The following is an 18,452-nucleotide window of genomic DNA, read 5'->3' on the forward strand; positions in this document are numbered from 1 at the left end:
CTGGGTGTAATCTGAAGCCTAGTCCCAACTACATTTTTAATGTACATAGAACAGGGCTATTCTGCTGCAGGCCCAAGGGCCAAATACAGCCTGAGAATCACGCCATACCGGCCTCCGCATTCAGTTAAAAAATTCCTAAAAACAATGGAGTGTTGTTGTATAGTTGAACTTGGACCCCTGTAAACACATTGGCAGATACTTGCATTTTAACCTTGCTAGCAAACATAGATATACATTCTAAACATAGAATACTGGGGTCCAAACTTGTGATTTACATAACCGAAGCGTTACTCAAGGCACTCATTTAAGTCCTCTCCTTTTTAGCAGTCACTAATGTTTTTCATAATGTGATTTGGGTAATCAAAGTGTGGAGTTGAGTTAAGTTTGAGTTGAGTTTGAGTTTATTTCGAACATGCAAGCATACAACATGATACATCACAATTTCCAGTTTCTCTTTTCAACATGTTCGAAAAGGAGTAGGAAGAAGCAGAGCTTATTTAATCCTACCCCTTTTCTTTACATAACAGTTACTAAAACTTTTTGTTCACTTCCTGTTCACAATTTATTCACAATAAACTCCATAAGTAATCACAATAAAAATAAATAAATAAATAATAGTAATAATTTAATAATAATAATTGGTGAAGTAAGTCATATTTCATATGATGAGATAAGTAAGATTACTTTAAGAATGAATGAATGGATGGATGAAATAAATTGAGAATGTTTGTCATGGTTCTTCTTCTTTGTACTTTGTAAACACTTTAAGTTTGAAGAGTTTCTTGAAGTGGATCATATTAGTACATTGTTTGATTGCTTTGCTTAATCCATTCCATAATTTAATTCCACATACTGATATACTGAAGGTCTTAAGTGTTGTACGTGCATACAAATGTTTTAAATTACGTTTTTCTCTAAGATTATATTTCTCCTCTTTTTTTGAGAAGAATTGTTGTATATTCTTGGGTAGCAGGTTATAGTTTGCTTTGTGCATAATTTTAGCTGTTTGCAAATTCACTATGTCATGGAATTTCAGTATTTTCGATTCAATAAATAAAGGGTTTGTATGTTCTCTATATCCAACACTATGTATTATTCTAACTGATCTTTTTTGTAACACCGTTAGTGAATGAAGTGTACTTTTGTAGTTATTTCCCCATATTTCTACACAGTAACTCAGATATGGTAACACTAGCGAGCAGTAGAGAATATGAAGTGATTTTTGGTCTAGACATGTTTTGCTTTATTCATTATTGATGTGTTTCTCGCTACTTTATGTTGTATATTTTTTACATGAAATTTCCAGTTCAATTTATCATCAATCATTATACCTAGACATTTGGTTTCATTTACTCTTTCAATTTCTACTCCATCTATTTGTATTTGTGTTTGACTTTCCCTTCTACTGTTACCAAATAGCATTATTTTAGTTTTACTGAGATTCAACGATAGTCTGTTTTTGTCAAACCATCTTTTTAATTTGTTCATTTCTTCTGTTATTATTTGTATTATCTCCTGTGTGTTCTCTCCTGAGCAAAACGCTGTTGCATCATCCGCAAATAATACTAACTTTAAATCTTTTGTAACTTTACAAATGTCATTTATATAGAGATTGAATAATTTTGGTCCTAGTATTGATCCCTGAGGTACACCACAGGATATATTTAGCGTTGTAGATGTGTGTTCGCCTAGCTTCACGTATTGTTTCCTGTTTGTTAGATAACTACTCATCCAGTTTAAGACTAACCCTCTGATGCCATATCATTCTAGTTTTTTGATTAAAATATAGTGATTAATAGTGTCAAATGCTTTAGTTAGATCCATAAACACTGCTGCCGCACATTTTTTTACTATCTATTGCATTGGTAATTTCTCCTGTAATTTCAATTAAAGCCATTGAAGTTGAAACATTAGCTCTGTATCCATATTGGTTCTCTTGGAGTATTCTATTTTTATTTATGAAACTCTCTAATCTGTTATTGAACAGTTTTTCAATGATTTTAGAAGATTGTGGAAGTAAAGAAACAGGTCTATAATTTGTAAATTGATGTTTGTCTCCAGTCTTATAAATTGGTGCAACTTTAGCAATTTTCATTTTGCTTGGAAATTTACCTGTTTGAAATGATAGGTTACTAATATACATTAATGGTCCTGAGATCTCTTCAATAACCCTTTTATATCGTTTCCATATCAATTCCGTTGCAATCAGTTGAAGTCTTAGATTTACATTTTTTCACGATTGTAACTATTTCCTCCTGTGTCACATTACTGAGGAACATGGAGTTGGGAATTCGCTCTATGGTATCATTATAGTCCTCAATTGAAACTGGGTCTGGAATCCTTTCTTCCAATTTTGGTCCAATGTTTACAAAATTGTGTAAAAAGTGTTGCTTTAGCTTGTTTACTTCAGATGCAGTCGCTAGTCATCTGGTCAACTTTTTTAGTTATACGAGTGGTGTATTTCAAGGTTCCATTTTAGGTTCTCTCTTTTTGATCCTTTGGGTTATTCAACTGGTGGCCCGTGAGTTCAGTTAAAAGATTTGCGAGAGACACATTTTTGCATAGAAAGAATCTTTGACTAGCATTTTTTGCAGATAGTTCTTAAAAACAGCAGAGTGCTCCTGTAACTCTGATGTGATAAATAGACCAAAATGAAATGTCTTCTCTACAGGACGCTGGTTCTCTGGATTATACAAAATAAGACTAATAGTGAAGGCAGAAGTCCGGACCCTCGGTCCTTAGATTTCTGAAAATGTGGACCTCAAAACCAATTTAGTCTCTGACATGAACCGAATCATCAATCTTACACATTTATGAAGAGCATGATGAAGAGTTTACTGTTTAAGTGGCAATTGTAATTGAAACGGGGAATATATTGGTTGTCACCAGGGCTGTCTGTCTGTTGAGGCATTTAAGAAACCCCGCCCGGACAGCCCTGCAAAAGAGGACATGTCCGGGGAAAAGAGGATGTATGGTCAGTCTAAATATATCCCTTCAACCGCCAGGTAGCTATGGAAATGTTCTCCAACAGCTGTTCAGAGCGGGTATGTAAAAAGTGTTGGATGTGCAAAAACTGGACTGTGGTGTGATTGTATTATGGGAGAACTACAGAGTCGACAGGCTATGACGTCACGTGTGTGCGACAGAGCGGGAGACAGGGGGGAGTGAGTTAGAGAGAGAGACACTTGTTGTGATTGAGCTAATAAAAGTATCCACGTTATAAAGTACAGCTGGACTCACGTAAGTATTTCAGTAACTCGACATGGTGTCAGAAGTCCTGTAGTTAATGTGGAGTGTGAGCCAAGTGGAAAGATAGTTTGTACGCGTCTGTGAATAAAGAAGTAAGGACAACATGAGCGAGGGGGACGGAGCCGCTGCAGCACCTGCACGGCCATCCAACGCGCCGGTGGTTGCCGTGGGACCGTGCGGTACGTTCAACATCCAGCCACCGGAGTCCTTTGACTTTTCAAATCCACAAGAGTGGGACAAATGGATCCGGAGATTCGAAATATTTCGCCTGGCAAGTAACCTAAATGCAAGCTCCGAAGACAATCAAGTGAACACATGGATTTATTGCATGGGGGGACGAGGCGGATGATATTCTCCGTGGGTTAAATCTGACGGCCGCTCAAAGACGTACATACCAGGGAGTGCGCGAGGGATTACAAGGCTTCTTTGTTGTGAAGAAAAATGTTATGTACGAGCGTGCTAAGTTTAACATGCGCAAGCAGAAAGAAGGGGAGAGTGTGGATTTGTTTGTCACTGCACTATATGCGCTGGCGGAGCATTGTAGCTACAGGATGCTACACAATGAACTGATCAGAGACAGACTTGTCGTCGGCTTGCAAGACAAGGGGCTGTCTGAATGCATGCAGTGGACGCAGATCTAACCTTGGATAAAGCCATAAGAATGGCACGACAGAGTGAGGAGGTGAAAAGGCAGCAGTCTACTCTCCGAGGGGACACCACCAGATCAGAGGCAAGTGATGCAAAGTCTGTTGATAGAGTGTTCAAGAGCAACTTCAAGTCTGCTAAAAACAAACCTCAATATGCTGATAGCCCAAAGTACAAGCCACACAGTACTCAGTACAGCAAGGACAAGGGCGCACAGTCACTGTGTCAAAATTGTGGCAGCTCTCCATCCCATCCAAAAAGTGACTGTCCTGCTAATGAAGTGAAATGTCATGCATGTGGGAGGAGGGGACATTACAAGCGTGTGTGCAAGTCCAAATCAGTGCATAAAGTTGAAGAGGATGAGGAGGAAATCTTCCTCGGTAGTGTCACGGAGGATGGGAATCCTTGGATGGTCAAAATTGGCATCCATGAGAGCAGTGTGACATTCAAAATAGACACAGGTGCCGATGTGACAGTCTTGCCTCACTCAGTGTTCCTAAACACATACGGAAATGACCCACCTAGTCTCAGAAAGGCAACAAAGCCACTCCTGGGACCAGGAAGAAATCCCCTCGACGTGGTGGGCGTCGCCAGTTTGCTGCTGAGGCAAGGGGAAAAGACAGAGAGGGAGGATGTGTACATCGCTTGTCATGTGCATACTGCCCTGCTGGGAAGATCTGTGAGCTGTAGGCTGGGGCTTGTAGCACGCCTAGACAGCGTTACTATGGAGACATTAAAGGAGCACTACCCAAAATTATGCACCGGGCTCGGAGAAGTGCGGCAGCCATATGCCATCAAGCTGAGCCCAGGGGCGGAACCATTCTCACTAAAGACACCAAGGAGGATTCCATTGCCTTTAATGGACAAAGTCAAGCAGGAACTGTCCCGCATGGAACAACTCGGGGTGATAAGTAGAATTGAGGAGCCAACAGACTGGTGCGCTGGCATAGTGGTGGTGCCCAAAAAGAGGTGCTGTACGTATACGTGTCGATCTCACCAAACTCAACGAGTCAGTGTGCAGGGAAAAGTTCATCCTGCCATCAGTGGAGGAAACACTGGGAATGCTGGCTGGAGCCCAAATTTTTAGTAAGCTGGATGCAAACATGGGGTTTTGGCAAATTCCTCTATTTGCAGATTCAGCGAAACTGACAACTTTCATTACACCCTTTGGGCGCTATTACTTCAGACGGCTATCGTTTGGCATAGCATCCGCCCCCGAACATTTTCAGAACCGGTTGGTGACGGAGGTCACAGAAGGGCTTGAGGGCGTTGTTTGCCACATGGACGACGTGCTGGTGTGGGGCCAAACTCAAAAGGAGCATGATGCTCGCCTACATGCCACACTAGAAAAGATCCAAAAGGTAGGCATCACTCTGAATGTTGATAAGTGCGATCTGTCAAAGTCAGAGGTGACCTTCCTAGGCCACATGCTCTCCACCAGAGGCATCAGCCCAGACCCAAGCTAAACAGAAGCTGTGAGGAAGATGCAGGAGCCAACAACTGTGACTGAGTTGAGAAGTTTTCTTGGAATGATAAATCAATTTGGGAAGTTTGTGCCGCAGCTGACCGAGAGAGACAAGCCTCTGCGAGATCTCCTGTCGAAAAAGAACTGCTGGGTGTGGGGCGTCGATCAGGCAAGGGCCTTCCAGGATCTAAAGGATGCCCTGACATCTACACCAGTGCTAGCCATGTATGATCCCAACAGAGAGTGCAAAGTCTCAGCAGACGCGTCGTCGTACGAGTTGGGAGGCGTACTGCTACAAAAGTGGGGCGAAGAGTGGAGGCCTGTGGCCTACATGTCGCGGTCTCTCACACCAACAGAGCAGAGATACGCCCAAGTAGAGAAGGAAGCTTTGGGGCTGACCTGGGCCTGTGAGAGGTTCCGGATGCTCTACCTCCACGGATCCAACGCTTCAGAATGCGTCTGATGCGCTATTCTTATTCTATCTCTCATGTGCCAGGAAAGTTCCTGTGGACAGCTGATATGCTGTCACAAGCTCCTGTTAAGAGAGAGGAGACAGCAGCGGACAAAGAGCTGTTTGAAGAAACCAACATCTATGTGGACATGGTACTGGAGAACCTACCTGCAAGCGCTGACTACCTGGAGGAGCTGAGAGAGCAGCTGCAGAGAGACAGTGTGTGTGCACAGGTGATGCAGCTGTGTGCTGAAGGCTGGCCAGCACACGGTTCCAAAGAACCAGCACTCAGGCTGTACAGGGCAGAGCAGGCGTTTCTTACAGTTCAAGATGGTGTCTTGCTGAAGCGACACAGGCTTGTCATCCCTTCTACAATGAGAAATGATGTTCTCGCCAAATTGCATGGAGGACACCAAGGTGTGGTGAAGTGTAGACAGCGGGCACGACAGTCAGTATGGTGGCCCGGGCTGAGCCAGCAGCTGAATTAATTGGTTCTCAACTGCCGAACATGCTGTAAGGAGAGACAGAACCAGAGCCGCTGATGCCGTCACCATACCCAGGCCAACCATGGGAGAAGTTAGGAGCTGATTTGTTCATGCTCGGTACCAAGACCTACCTGCTGGTAGTGGACTACATATCAAGGTACGTGGAGTTTGCTTTGCTGACCTCCACAAGGTCAAACGATGTAATTCACCACCTAAAATCAATCTATGCACGTCACGGAATTCCTGGAGCTTCTCGTTTCGGATGGTGGGCCCTAGTTCTCCCGAGCAGGCTTCGCCGAGTTCGCAGAGTCTTACGGATTCCGTCACGTTACCAGTAGCCCAAGATATCCTCAAAGTAATGCCGAAGCCGAACGTGCAGTACAGACGGTGAAAGGTCTCCTAAAGAAAGCAGATGACCTCTATCTTGCTTTGCTGGCTTACAGGGCTAGCCCTCTCGACAATGGGTACACTCAAAAAAGTGAATGAGGTCTGTTGTGCACTATATATAATTTTTATGTTTTCAGTTTACTTAAAATACATGTCTTTGTTATGTTAAAATATTTTTTTTCTAATAAAGTCCATGTAATTGTGTCTTTGGTTATGTGTACAAAATAATTATGCGTTGGTTGATCACAAAACATTTAATTGAAGTGAATTATGATTGAAATACTTATTACATCCAGAAGGTGGCAGTAAGAAGAAAATTCAAATGCTTCACACTACACGTGCGCAACTCTGAATCAACTTTCTTGTTTTTGCCGGTGAACTTGCCAACGGTCGTCACCATTTGTCTGCGTTTCTGGCTTGAGAGGTAGGAGGGCATTTTTCATCAATACTAGTGATGGGTTGATGAGGCCTCATGAAGCGTTTCGACACATTGCAAAACTGTATTGATACTGTGTCGATACTGTGTCACTAAATACTGACATCTGCTGGACATTAAAAATCCCTACAGGCAACCTATGGACCGACTCAACTGACACTGATTTTATGACCTAGTATATACAATAATATAAACCAGGTCATTGTATTTCATTTAGGATTATTTAATATCTTCATTTAAATAAAAATATATTTGTATCTTTTTTAGATACAGTCAAATAATGTGAACATGTATCATGACTAGGATGGTAGAAGGTGGGGATTGAACCCCAGTAACCGATTGCTGGCACGGCCACGCTACCAACTTCGCCACGCCGTCATTCCTGTACCTTCTCTAGTAACAGTAGTGATGGGTCCTGCAACACAGATGCATCGGCGCATGCGTCGAGCTCATAGAGCGAAACCCTGTGTCTGTGCACGTACCGCTTTTAGAAAGTCACGTGACCGATCATGAGCTGCTTTGGTCACGTGACCGATACGCGAACTGTATCGCACTGACGCCTCCTCTGTGCCCTGTGAGCAACATTCCCTCTAAGGTGCGCGCCTGCGCAGTGCTCAAGCGTCCTCCGCGCACACCGTTCGCCGCACAGCCAATATATGCCGCGCACCAAATCAAACCCATCTGAATTCTAAACAAAATAAACACATTTATTCTGTGTAATTTTGAAATGCAACTTTGAGTGACAGTGACAACAAGCGGCCCTAACGGTGTTCGTCAACAACACGCATTGCGCCGCTTCCTAATAAACACAGTTTGACGCGCAGGCGTCAGTGCGATACAGTTCATGAGCGGTCACGTGACCAGAACAGCTCATGAGCGGTCACGTGACCAAAACAGCTCGTGTTCGGTCACGTGACTTTCTAAAAGCGATACGCGCACCGACACAGGGTATTGCTCTATGAGCTCGACGCATGCGCCGATGCATCGGTGTTGCCGGACCCATCACTAATCAATACTTATTGTATTATTTACATATTGAGCATGATTTAATTGTGTGTTTATGATATAACACTTCTATATTTCCGTTGTGTTTGTGCTTCAGAGAGCAGTAGCCAGTGCATGATAAAACTACACTACCTTCGGTCTGCTTTTACCCCGCCGACCCCCAGGCAGGTAGGTTAGCTACTAAAATAAAGCACCAGTGGCATTTGTCAAGGGTAAATGTCACCAACAACGGGAGCATCTGGTTATGTTTAACGAGCAGTAGAGCCGTTGTGGTGAGCTGGGAAGCGGGTGTTAGCCGCGAATGCTAACCGCTAGCGCTAGCCGAAGTTAAAGGCCTACTGAAATGAATTTTTTTATTTAAACGGGGATAGCAGATCTATTCTGTGTGTCATACTTGATCATTTCGCGATATTGCCATATTTTTGCTGAAAGGATTTAGTATAGAACAACGACGATAAAGATTGCAACTTTTGGTATCTGATAAAAAAAGGCTTGCCCCTACCGGAAGTAGCGTGACGTAGTCAGTTGAACATATACGCAAAGTTCCCTATTGTTTACAATGATGGCCGCATGAAGTGAGAGAGATTCGGACCGAGAAAGCGACAATTTCCCCATTAATTTGAGCGAGGATGAAAGATTTGTGGATGAGTAAAGTGCAAGTGAAGGACTAGTGGGGAGTTGAAGCTATTCAGATAGGGAAGATGCTGTGAGAGCCGGGGGTGACCTGATATTCAGCTGGGAATGACTACAACAGTAAATGAACACAAGACATATATATACTCTATTAGCCACAACACAACCAGGCTTATATTTAATATGCCACAAATTAATCCTGCATAAAAACACCTGTGTGTTTGTTATGCTAGCTCCTAGCTCCTCTGCTAGCTCCTAGCTCCATAGAACACGCCAATACAATTCAAACACCTGATCAACACACACAATCACTCAGCCCAAAAGACCGTTCACCTAACCCAAGGTTCATAAAGCTTATATATTTTTAAAAAGTTACGTACGTGACGCGCACATACGGTCAAGCTATCAGAATATGGCATAAGTATAGTCTCTTCCTAGGTTTAAAGGCTACATTCTTTCAAAGTGTGTCCATTACATTAAAGTGATGACATTTTCTGAACTAGCAATTATTTGCTTTTACCCACATATAAATTATGATTATTATCAAAAATCTAGTTGTGTAAATATTTTCTAGAAGCACCATAGTCATCCATAGTCATCCCCACTATATCATCACAATATCGATATTGAGGTATTTGGTCAAAAATGTCATATTGCCTATTCCAACCTAAATCAACTAATTTGAGCACTGTTAACCATAGTATGACACGTTTGTTTCCCATGCTACTATCATTGCCACTGGCTTCTGTCTGTGGATTGCTCAATGTTTGCTTCAGTGTCCAGTTCGTTTTACATATGACCAAAGTCAGTTGGTTTCTTTCTCATTTGAATGCTTTTAATGTATACATATTTAATGACTTCATACTTTTGTTTTCATCTTCTCTAGACTGACTCATTTGGATGATGGCTGCACCAGTAAAACTACGGATTATCCTTGGTTCCAACAATGCTGAAAAACTGACCATAGAATCAGGCATGCCAATGTCTGTTGAGGATCTTGCAAATGAGATCAAACGTCAGTTTGATATAGAGGAGGACATTAGACTCCAGTACATGGACAGTGACTTTGATAACGAATTTGTTAACCTTAACAAAATTTGCGACATTCAAGACAAGAGCACAGTGAAAATCATCCGCTTGTCAGATGCTCTAGACCTCAGCCGAGGCAGCATGAACCAGAGTGGGGAAGAAGCATCCTTGTCATCTTCTGACACATTAAAACTCTCCTCTGATTCAGAATCTTCTCGATCACATTGGCCCACAGAATTCCAAATTCCAAAGTTTTCATATGACGTGGAGATGCAACTTCGAAGTGCAAACCAGGACTTTGTATCAAATGGAGTTCTTCTGACCCCCGGTCATAAACTTAAATCAGGCATCTTGGAAAGTCTGGCTCAGGAAATCATCAAGTTCAAGGCATATCCCTCAAACTTGGAAATTTAATCTGTTGCTGAAGCTTTAATCAAAGCACATCCATGTTTGAGAGAACAGAGATCCTTCTGTGGTTTCTACGGCTGGAAAATAAGCCTCAAGTATAAGATGGCAAACTACAGGACAAAACTTAGAAACTTGGGGTGCCCAGAACTGAGCATCAATTCCCTCAAGCACAAACCTGCAGATAGATGTCAGCCCGCCTATGATGTCAAAAAACCAAGGAAAGCCAAAGTCAATTTTTTCCCCCCCTTTCCTGCTGGAGAGACCCAGGACAGCCTTGAAGGGGAAAGATTGGCGTTGTTATCTGAGGTCAAGAAGAGACATAATGATAAAGTTGTCAAAGAAAAGATGGCTAAGACCTTCGCAGAAGGCAAGAGGTCGTCAGAGACAAGCCCATGATCATGGAGTTCAAGATCAGATGGCCAGGACTCTTCACTGTCGCAGAGGTATGAAATGCTTTTTAAATCGGCTATAGTCAACAATTTCAATTTATTTATTTTTTGCAATTCTGCTATATTGCATAGTGACAGACATGGAGGGCAGGGGAGAGAGAGTTGTAATGGCTTCCAGTCACATGGGAATGTTAATCATTTTGTGTAAAATGTAACACAGGAAAGGCTGTTATACTACAGTACAACCTGTTTTTGTACATTCTTGTGAAAGTATTTCTGTTTTAAATGTTAAATGCTTTAATAGGTACCAATAATATGTTGTTTGTGGACATTATGTTTTCAGGTGGAAGCAGAATTTGTGAGGATCACTACTGGTCCCCTTGTCTCAAAGTTCCATGCACAGCTTGACCAACACACTGCCCAGCTCATCAAAGTGTTCAAGAAGAAAGGAGGCTCTGCAGGGACTACCATCAGAAGGATTTTGGTCCCAATCACACAGGTATGTTTTGCTATCGCTACAGATATGAGATGGGGTGAGAGAGAAAGGGGGAGACATGCAGCAAAGGGAGTCGAACCCGCGGCTGCTGCCTCGAGGACCTTCGGCCTCTTTACATGTGGCGACTGCTCTAACCACTGTTAGCCGCCCCAGCGAGTCAGTTTTGACAAGTTAACAGTCAGAATAATATCTCTGTATTTTTTTCTTTCTTTAGAATGAAACTGTTGAAAAGAGGAGGGAGTGCATCCTCAGGGCGCTTTGTATCTACCTCAACGAAGACCCGAACATCCTCTTCAAAGAATACCTGGTTGGTAATTTGAATAGTTTAGTTTCTACCTGTAATAAATAATTTTAAATTTTAACCTCTGTGGGGGTGGTACCAAAGCCACTGACGTTGATGGCTCGTTGGTGCCCTGGGTGAAGCTTCGTTAGTGCTCCATTTTGCTGTAACAACAGCCAACTCTAAGAAATATATATATTATATTAAATAACTCAGGTGACAGATTCATTCTCTAAAATTTTGCTGGAATCACTCGGCACTGCTTTATCTTATTTTTACACAAATAGCACTTTCTGAAGTATCTAGTTATTTTCATTAAAAGGAAACCTAAAAGGCAAAAGTTAATCTTTGGAATTCTACAAAATCTGTGATTTCATAGATTGGTTGTGTCCTTTCTTTCTCCCCTATGTAAAGGATACTGATGGCACCGCTGCACAGAGGGAGCTTGAGCAACTTACCCTTGGCATCTACATCATCAAAGTCGAGGGAGGTGATGCCACCACTCCTCCAGCTGATGTTGGAATAGTGATCGAGGGTGTTGAAGTTCTTCATGACCTGGGAGACGTCACCTCTGCATGTGCACTCTTAATGGGTGTAATATATGCACTGAACCACAGTTATCCTAAGGAACTGAAGACCTTCTTTGAAGGACTTCAAAAGCTCTTCCTTCAGCTGGATGCTGGCAGACTCTCAGCCAAGGTACAAATGCTCAAGAACAAACTATGAATGAACCAAACATTGATTTCGATGCTGAAGTGACAAGTTAAGTGAGAGACCATGCAGCACCAAATTTGTTGACAACTGAATGGAAATACAAAATAGCAAATCTTCTAGCTGAAGTTATTGTTTACGTAGATATTGAAAACTCTTTCATAACCAGAGGACCATAAGAACTTCGTGTAGTGGCTGCAACACGAGCTGACATGCTTGTAAAAATGTTTTCCTTCCACACTACTAAATTCAAGGTTGACAGCAGCACATGTTGTTATAGTTTGACTATTATGCTGTTTAAAAAAAAAAGAGAACTACAAGTTTGTTATATTGTCACACAATAATATTGACAAATCAGGGATGTTTTGTTTGTTTATGCTGCATCAAGGTAGTTTATAATTGTTAGTGTTGGGTAACGATGCAAAACAAGTTGACATGTTTGTCAATATAATTACATTTCAGGGTATTCCCTCCACAATATTAAAAATGGTTAGATTACAATGCTGTTACAAAAACAAAAAATTGAGAACTGCAAGCCTGTTGGATTGTTGGATTGCATAAAAGCAGTTTGCAACTGTTGGTGTTGAACCATGCTGCACCCTAATATCTGTTAGGGTTTTATTTTGGACCAAGTGGCAACAAAATGTTCAATAAATATCGCTTAATAAAGGAAATGACAAATATATGTTGGGTGTACGAAATTCATTTGTGGGGAACCTGTTGACAAACTAGAATTATGTCACACTAATTAGTATAAAATAAATTGGATGAAAACCTATTTTTATAAATTGAACTTAAATTTATTATTTTACTTCTATAAATAAAATATAGGTTTAAAGGACAAATGTAAAACATGTAGCCTGTATATATATTATTTATGTCCATATAACATAACTGAATTCGATTGGATAAACTTAAATATCTCTTGTTGAACAGAAGTAATTTTATCTAGTTGGGTCAATTATTTAACTAACATAATACACTTATGTGGAACCTGTTGACAAAATAAATTTAATTAAAGTCAATGTTTCAATTTTTTGAGTGTATAGTCCAGCGCAGTTTCTCATGGGGAGGAGGCTCCGCACAACAGTGCCTATCCTTCCTGCTTTGCTAAATCCTGCTCTTCCTGATAGTGAAGCTGTTATGCGGAAATAAGGGGAGAAGAGGACAAAAGATGCACAACGCTACAACCTGCAGCATCGTGCAATGAACTTTGACGGACTGAATCCGGGACAGGACGTGTGGATCAAGGACCAAAAGAAAGCCGGAGCTATCATCGGACGTCACACCACTCCTAAATCATATCTGGTGGAAGGACCCCATGGGACCATCAGATGGAACCGTCGTCATCTCATCCCTATGGGATCCTCTCCGGAGCAGAGTGGCTTTGGTGCAGCAGAGCCGTTCCTGGGGGGCGTTCCGGAACAACCTTCAGCAGAAACATTGCAGCAGAGTGTTCCTGAACCTCCATCTTCATCTTCATCTTCATCTAGTCATACCAAAGACTATAAAAATGGGACCCATTACCTCCCTGCTTGGCACTCAGCATCAAGGGTTGGAATTGGGGGTTAAATCACCAAAAATGATTCCCAGGCGCGGCACCGCTGCTGCCCACTGCTCCCCTCACCTCCCAGGGGGTGATCAAGGGGATAGGTCAAATGCAGAGGACAAATTTCACCACACCTAGTGTTTGTGTGACAATCATTGGTACTTTAACTTTAACTTTTATCTACTCCTACTCCTAGAACCAGGTCTGGGAGGGCTGTGGTGAGACCAACTAGGTTGGACCTATAATTTTGTTTCCTAGAGACATTACAGAGACTCTAATGGAAAAAAAAAAAAAAATGTTACTGTATTTGGGAAAAGACAGAAAAGTAAATTGGAGCGTTTTGGATATGTTTTATTGTACTGTAAATGTTCAAGTCAGTTGCAGGGCTTAGGTTGAGGACAGTACAGGATTAGTATAGGATGGATGTTTGAGTATTGATGTTGCAGTGGATTTTTCTAAGGGTAAATAAAATATGTGTGTGTGTTTGATTGTCTGGTACAGGCTCATATAGGAGCAGACCTTCCAACCACGAGGCAGAATAATCCTCAAGGTCTGTTGAATCAATGGCGGTCTACCCATTGATTCTAGAAAGGGGAGATGTGGTGTGATTGTATTATGGGAGAACTACAGAGTCGACAGGCTATGACGTCACGTGTGTGCGGCGGAGCGGGAGACAGGGGGGAGTGAATTAGAGAGCGAAAGACTTGTGATTGAGCTAATAAAAGTATCCACGTTATAAAGTACAGCTGGACTCACGTATGTAATTCAGTAACTCGACATGGACAGACAAACTCTGCATAGTTGGAGGGAACACACCCTACCTTTGATATCACTGTAACTCAGACAGTGAATGTAGTCTAGTAGAGAAGGCCTAAGCTATTTTTTATGTTGTTATAGCCAGTGGCTTAGGTTAATATACTCCAATAGTTTGTTGCTCAGTTAACATGCATTAGGTAATGTAGACTATTTGTCAAAATGTCAATCTAATTAAAGTTTAAAATTGAGTTCTGTGTTTTTCCTTTTTTAAGAACATTTTCTCATTGAAATACTATTGTGACAACCCCACAACCATGGGACCATCGCCGTAATAGGGTTGCATTATTTGAATGGGTGTTTACTGGTGGTGCAACAATAACTGGTCATGGTTCAATATTTTCGTTGTAGTTTATTGAAATGACTAACAATTGTTTTACCTCAAAAGTGCAGTTTTTAGATTAAAATACATGAAATTAATTGATTCACATCCGAATCATGATTCTTAATTATTCAGATTCTTAAGAATACATTTTTAAAAAATACTTATTTTAGGCCATCTCCGGTTTACGAGCTGCACTGTACGTCACATGTCAGCGGCCATGAGGAACTTTTGTAACCGGTGACCTGTTTTGAAAAGGGTTCATCATAACCTTTTTACCAAATAGTTAGGAATGTGCTGATCGATCAGCCACTGATCAGTATTGGCCAAATTTCTTGAAAACATCGCCATTGCCGATTAATGCCTTTCAATGCCGATCACAAACGCCGATCCCCTCTGGCTAACGTTGTATTTATAGTCCCTGGCTGACAAGCTAATAGCTAATTGCGTATCTTTATACACTGTGTAGTCGCTCTTCAAAGTTGACAATATTCACCTCCATTACAGCAAATCTCAGCATCTTAAGTATCATTACCAAGTATTAGGACAGTGCTAAACTTGTTACATACCAACCGCAAGTAGGAGCGAACGTGCTAATAGCTAAACCAGCCGCTTAGATAGCTAGAAACAACAGACGAAATAAGTGCTAAGTGAAGTTTGAAAAGTGTAAATGGAACCAGGTTACAGCAGAAAGTGAGCAGCTATTTACAGTTATACATTAACAAGTAGATTAATAGGAGTGTAGAAAAAGATAATATAACAACTGTGCCAGCGTTGTCAGTCAGTACACAACATGTAAGGGAAGGCCAGATCGATACAAATTGTGGTGTATCAGTATATAATCTATACTAGAGTGATTAAATTGATCTTTTTATTTTCTCAAAATCATGTTTTTAATCAAAAAAGTTTTTGTTGATGTTTACAGTGGAGGGGTTCAAGTATCTTAGGAGCTGAGCCAGAAGGTGAAGCTCTCGATTTACCGGTCAGCCTATGTTCTTACCCTCACCTATGGTCACAAGCTTTGGGTAATACTGATACTTAAGATTTTCAAGATCATGGAACTTGTTTGCCTTTAAAGTTCTCCTGTGTCCAGGGACTTATATCCTGAGTTTACAATACAATGTCTTTTTTTATTATAATCTTGCACTCTTCCGCCATTCTTGATGACCTGACGAGCAACTCTGAAGAAACGTTTATCCTTTACGCGATTTAAACGGTTTGTACAGCCGAAATCAACGCAAGCATAGAGCATTTTTCTTCGAGTAAGGCTAAATGAGCCTCAGTACCCATTAAGAACAGACGCTGGCTTGACCACCACGCATATTTATCGGGCGAGATGTGAGCCGGACGTGACGTAATTTTTAATCCAAGCAATAAGTACCATTTTGTGGTCCTTATACAGACACCATAATAATACCCGTATGTTGAAGCACAGTACGTCTGACTACGGTAGCCGTAATGTGCCGTCAATCCATCAAGCAGTGCGGCTATATAGCTTACCAAAGTCGTACTACACATTTTGACGTGTAATGTTGGCACAGCTAATTTTATTACCTATTCTGTGTTATGTGTTTTATGTTGCACGATTGCACCAAGAAAAATTCCTAGTTTGTGAACCCGTTCTCAAACAATGGCAATAAAAACTATTCTGATTCTGATTCTGATTTATATTCTTAATGAAACAACAAAGTTTTGGTGTTGCTTGCTTACCGTACTTGCTAGCGTCCTTTATTAACCTGCAGTCCACAAGTATCTCTTATACATACACAAGGAGCACCGGGTTCTAAGGCGCACTGTCGAGTTTTGAGAAATGAAATGATTTGGTCGCTAATACAAGTGGCAGAAATTAGTTTCCTCCGCAGGATGTCTGGGATCACCCTCAGAGATAGGGTGAGGAGCTCGGTCATCAAGGAGAGACTCAGAGTAGAGCCGCTGCTCCTTCACTTCGTGAGGAGCCAGCTGAGATGGCTTGGGCATCGACTACGGATGCCTCTTGGCGCCTCCCTGGTGAGGTGTTTCGGGCATGTCCAACCGGGAGAAGGCTTTGGGGCAGACCTAGGACACATTGAAGGGACTATGTCTCACAGCTGGCATGGGAACTTCTCGGTGTCCCCTCTGTGGAGCTAGAGGAGGTGGACAGGGAAGTCTGGACATCTCTGCTTAGACTGCTGCCCCCGCAACCTGGACTTGGATATGCGGCGGAAAAATGGATGGATAGATGGATGGATGGATGTTGACAAATTCAGAGAATAAGTCCTGGACACAAAAAGACAGAGGATTTCAATGAGTAATATAATAATTTCTGATTTTGTTTAGTTATTGACTACTATTGAATTTTTTTTGCTCAAACAATTGTATGTTATAAAAATGAAAGGGGAACTAGCTAAAAATATTGCTTTGATACTGTTATATGGTCAATAACACTCACCATAAATACATTTAAAAATGTACAGTGATCGGTATTGGTATCGACTGATATCACTCATGGATGACCAACATTGGCAGGATATAACCCTGATTTCAACATCCCTACAATAATATATGAAGAGAATCGGTTTGGTTTGAGAATCGTGTTATATCATCAACCCAAAAATCGGAATCGATTCGAATCGTGAGTTGTTGTAAGATTCATATCCCTAAATGAAATGTGTGGAGTTTAATCTATACCTGGGTCATTTTCTTCTGTGCATATTAAGAAGTTAGAACCATATAAAACAATCCCAGCACATACTAAAATTAAGAATACAATATATGTATGATTAAATCACCCATCTTCTGTGGTGCATTCTTAGCAGCAATGTGTTGACCTATTTGTTGTAATTCCACCGATGTAATTTAGCATTGTGTGACACTTGCAACATAGTTTTGTACTTTTGTTCACTAGCCGGATCTTGAAGATGCACAGTGTTTTTAAAGCATCATTAATGTTGCAACAAGCTAGCTATGTAGTGTCTGTGTCAGCATCTTGTGGATGGCACAGCTTAGTGGATCTGCCTCAACAATGGCGGAGTATTGGAGCACACATCCTCATTGTAAGAAGTTGATCAAATAAATGTAAAATTGTGTGTTGTTTGATTCAATGTTGTATGGTACCGAGACCAGGTATTGTTGCACCCCTATCTATATTTACCTATTTGTTATTATGAGTTGAAAAATGAGTAATACACACATTTAAAGCCAACATTCAGTTTTAATGTAATGTAGGAATGACAACAACCCTATGTCCTATCTGCAATACTATGTACTGACCAGCAAGTGTCGCTGTTTTACCTGTAATAGATATCTTGAAAACACTTCTGTTCTAAAGATACTTGCATCATCAACTCCGTATATTTAGTAATTCAAAACATGTTGGTTACCATGATGACACTGCACTTACCGATTTAATTAAATGACAACACGTAAGATATAATTAAATCTTCACTACAAAGGTCAAGACCATTCGGATGAACCTTTCACCTCTCTATTTGTAGTGTTATTGGTGGTTACAGTTGCAGGGTACATAGGACAAGATCGAACGAGATGCAGTTAGGAACATTAGTCGTTTAAGTGTTTTGTCTTTGGCTATCTTTTATACACACATATAAAACAAGCTGTTACTGTCTGGAGGCAGCAAAGAGTGAAGACATGAGCCAACTGCTTTTTTGTGTCTGCGGGCACATATTTTGATGATGATGCTTATTCGTACCCATCAGCTCT

The 18,452-nt window shown here is 41.2% G+C and overlaps 1 protein-coding gene across 3 annotated transcripts; it reads left to right on the forward strand.

The window, feature by feature from the left end:
- Positions 1–7,055: 7,055 nt before the first annotated feature.
- Positions 7,056–14,567, forward strand: LOC133645672 (uncharacterized). Of its 3 annotated transcripts, none has more exons than XM_062040523.1 (7): positions 7,056–7,106; positions 8,221–8,291; positions 9,643–10,636; positions 10,926–11,081; positions 11,293–11,385; positions 11,773–12,057; positions 13,203–14,567. In XM_062040523.1, exons 3-7 carry the CDS (start codon positions 10,586–10,588, stop codon positions 13,203–13,205), a joined length of 588 nt encoding a protein of 195 aa, XP_061896507.1. In that variant the 5' UTR covers positions 7,056–7,106; positions 8,221–8,291; positions 9,643–10,585; the 3' UTR covers positions 13,206–14,567. The 3 variants fall into 3 exon arrangements, with proteins under 3 accessions (XP_061896507.1, XP_061896505.1, XP_061896506.1); XM_062040521.1 differs by having other exon boundaries at positions 13,208–14,567; XM_062040522.1 differs by lacking the exon at positions 13,203–14,567 and having other exon boundaries at positions 11,773–12,754.
- Positions 14,568–18,452: the final 3,885 nt, after the last annotated feature.

Source organism: Entelurus aequoreus, linkage group LG03 (assembly GCF_033978785.1).
Source record: "Entelurus aequoreus isolate RoL-2023_Sb linkage group LG03, RoL_Eaeq_v1.1, whole genome shotgun sequence".
NCBI lineage: Eukaryota > Metazoa > Chordata > Actinopteri > Syngnathiformes > Syngnathidae > Entelurus > Entelurus aequoreus.

Bases quoted from the DNA above. Each gene is read 5' to 3' on its own strand.
- LOC133645672 (XM_062040521.1), top strand. From the start codon at position 10,586: ATGATCATGGAGTTCAAGATCAGATGGCCAGGACTCTTCACTGTCGCA. The intron at 10,637-10,925 runs GTATGAAATGCT...TTATGTTTTCAG, and splicing joins GACTCTTCACTGTCGCAGAG to GTGGAAGCAGAATTTGTGAG. The intron at 11,082-11,292 runs GTATGTTTTGCT...TTCTTTCTTTAG, and splicing joins TTTTGGTCCCAATCACACAG to AATGAAACTGTTGAAAAGAG.